The sequence below is a fragment of the Atta colombica genome, unplaced genomic scaffold, assembly GCF_001594045.1.
Source record: "Atta colombica isolate Treedump-2 unplaced genomic scaffold, Acol1.0 scaffold126, whole genome shotgun sequence".
NCBI lineage: Eukaryota > Metazoa > Arthropoda > Insecta > Hymenoptera > Formicidae > Atta > Atta colombica.
In genome coordinates, this window is record NW_017259213.1 from 5,429,895 (window position 1) to 5,433,580 (window position 3,686).

The 3,686-nt window shown below is 26.7% G+C and overlaps 1 protein-coding gene across 1 annotated transcript in view; it reads right to left on the reverse strand.

Moving 5' to 3' along the window:
* Positions 1–3,686, reverse strand: part of LOC108695045 (chymotrypsin-2-like) — a 19,697-nt gene that overhangs the window by 14,672 nt on the left and 1,339 nt on the right. The window contains exons 3-4 of the mRNA XM_018204778.1: positions 3,240–3,503; positions 2,655–2,786 (exon numbers count right to left, since the gene is read on the reverse strand). Coding sequence (XP_018060267.1) covers positions 2,655–2,786; positions 3,240–3,503 — 396 coding nt within the window. The remainder of the gene's footprint in view (positions 1–2,654; positions 2,787–3,239; positions 3,504–3,686) is intronic.

Sequence of the window (3,686 nt, forward strand, 5' to 3'; positions counted from 1 at the left end):
TTTCTGCTAAACTAATAAACGCTATTTATTCTATTTGAATTTATTGCTCTTAGGTTGAAAACTGTCTAATTGAAAATTCACTATTAGATCATGCCTGTAGTTATTGTAAAAAGATTCTAGAATTTAGATGTCTTCAGAAGTTCATTGAGAGCCTTTAAATCTTGTTTATTATTTAATAAATATTTGGCAATAAATTCTTCATGTAGTGGTAGAGTAAGGTTGTACTAATAGAAAAATACGGGACATGTTGAATTGTTTAATTACAGAAGTTAGATTTGATGATTGTAAAACTATAAGACATGGAAATCATAATATAAGATACCTAGGATATTTCTAATATAAAGTAATCCATGTTCCTATATTATAGTGAAAATCATTGCTGAAGAGTAAATGTTATTGTACAATCATAAAAAGAACAATCGGAATGAACGTCGAATGCCCATTTCTGCGATGCTTGATTCCAACTGCCTAAAGACGTTCTGAGTATAATCTATAATATCATGCTCATTTTTCACGCACGCTAGCTGTGTTTGTTTGCATTTTAGAAATAAAGTTTTTTAATTGCAATACTGATATACTTTGCATTTTACTTTCTCGGGGCATCTCAAATTAGGAGCACAATTTTTTTACTTCGTGATTTGCTTATTTTTTACATTTCTTTAATTAAAAAAAAATGTAATTTGAATTAAATTTTATATAACGTTATCTTAAAACTTATTACATTCCCTTCAAAATAATCTATTTATTATTTTTTTAAATTCTGCTCATAGACTTCTAGCATTTATTTAAAATGAATTCGGTATCTCATAATAGGAGCCTTTTTTCTAGATATAGATTTCTTTTTAAATAAGTATCATTATCCCATATTTTAGCTAGTATTTTTGTAACAGGACTGTTTCGTAGAAAATAATTCGAAATATTTATTTGTGAATATTATACGCTTGATGAACATGCTATCTTTCTGTTTAACATGTAAATCTTAATCGAAGAAAAAAATGCATACCTATATACGCTGAATATTTTGAAACATCCATTCTGGTGTCTGTGAAGAAACTAAGCTTCTCTTTTTCTTGTTTTATTATCGGTTGGAGTGGTTATGTATGACGAAACTTCCTAAGTTTAATGCCATTCTACAGCAAGTGTATACACTGTGTATTAATAATGCAATATCTGTACGAGAATATTATGATGGGTAATGTTTATAACCGTTTTCTTCTTTTCACTCTAAATGAAAAACTGTTTAGTAGCTTGATAGCGAATAAAGAAGTGATATTAGTGCAGAGCCGTACATGTTTTTAAAAATGTTTCAACTGAGTGTGTATAGTATTATGGAAATAAATTCCGATCGGAATTTTTCCTCAGAAAATACAATAGAAATCTAAGGAATATTATATACGTAATTGACAATTCTGATCGGAATTTATTCCGAACATTTCCATTTCGAATAATTCCGTAATACGTGCTCTGAACGGATTGAAAAATTTACACATACACATATGTTCAATGTAATTAATACATTTATGCACATTTTTGTAGTAAGGAATAAAACTAATGAAATGTATTTATCAAAAAATATAATTAAATTATGGAAATTCAATTATATTGGGTTGTCCGGAAAGTTCGTGCCGATGTTGAAGGAAAATTGAAACGCAGAAAATTTAAATTTTAATATACATTTATTAAATTATATAGGTTAGTCGGCACGAACTTTCCGGACAACTCAATAAAAAGAAAATAAGTTTAAAGAATATATATTTCAATATATTTTCAACTATTTTATCTTCTTAAAATTTGTTTCTTCTTTGTACAGAATCAATTAAAAGAATATGAGTCTTCTTTGATACATTTATTATGTGTTTTGAAATTTTTGAAGCCGCTCCTGTTGTTTCGCAATTATTGATTGATCACTTCACTGAAATTATCATATAAGAAACTTGAAAGTTTTTTTAAGCTAAAGTTTGAAATTTCTAAACTTTAGCTTAAAAAATAGTCTCCGTTTCCCTTTGTTTCCTTAAAGCCAGTCAATAAAAAATGAAACTTGAAATACCAAACAGTTAGACTGTATAGTACGACTATAACCATGTGTTACGTATCATATCGGTAGAATGTCAGTTTGTATTTCATTGCTAAGATCGTAGGGATGATCGCAATCATATTATTACATAAAATTTACATATTACATGTATATATACATACAGCATACTGCAATTTTTTCAAATATATTTCTCCTTTTTTTTCTTAAAAGGTAAAATAAAACCCTTTTCAAGCCCTTTGTTTAACAATAATATTATTAAGGACAAATTTAATTATATACCGCAAATTGGTTTATTGTTACAAATTGAATAATAAATATAATAATATAATTAAATGTCAGAAATATTATCTTAGCTATAATGTATATAATATTCCCAGAATTTTAAATAGTTTTTTTAGTTAGTTAATTAATTTAATTAAATTTTTGGTGTTAGGAAGGATGTAATATTCTTATAGTATGTAATATTCGTTTTTTTATGTATTTGGCATATTTTTCCATGTCTTTTCTTTTTTTTGAAAAGATCTATTAGTAGTATACATTTGTCTAATACTTTATTAAATATTAAAAATATACAATACAAAGGAATGCAATATAAAAAATTTTATAGCAATATTTTTTTTTTGATCCAATTAACGTAACGATAAACATTGGTATATATATCAGGATAACCCTTGGCGCATGATATTCCACCAGACACTAAACCAACAATTCTTTTGTCACGCTTTCTGATTACTCCACTACCGCTGTCACCCTGTAACCAAAAAAAGATGGCAATTATTATTGTACTCTTTTTGTTCCTTATAAGATTGAAATTAATAATATTTTATTTGTTCTACTGAACTTAAAATTAATATCATTTAAAATTTCAAAAATATGACATTTATACTATTGCTATAAGCAATGAAGATAATAAAGAGAGAAATGCGATACATAAGAGTTCTATTTTAAGACTCAATATTACATTTGCAAAAATTGAATTAATTATAATATAAAATATTATCTTGAAACGAGTGATAGGAGTGTAATATATATATTGTAATAGAAATGATGTTAAAGCATCATCATGACTGAACAAAAGTAATTACAAAATGTAGTATGCATATTTAAACGGAAGATATTAAATATAAAAAGATGTGCGATAATACAATCAAATGATTTATGCAATATTTGAACATTTTATCACATATAATGTAACCTTACATACGTTGCACAGTCCAATTCCGTTCTTAATGTAAGTACAAAAATCATTCTTGTGAATTCTCATAGTAAAACTGGATTTGTTATAACGAGCCTGACATGTAGTTGGAAGCATGATTTTCATGTCCAATTTTTGCAAATTGTTATGTAGCGGTTTTTGGAAGCCCTTTCGACCCCAAGCAGCAATCATAACGTTCTCATTAACTGCAATATCGCTTTTTGGGAGCATAATTCGTTGTTGTATTGGGCCAAACTTAATGGACTTAAGCAGCTAAAACATACTTTATATTAATGAATCAAACTGTAGCAGTGTTAAACATTTGTGTTAAAGTACATTTTATCATTTATAAGCAGTACATTATTTTTTATAATTAATACGGCAGAATATATACTGAATATGCGTATCATGTCACAAGCTAATATAATACATATGATTACAATATATATATATATA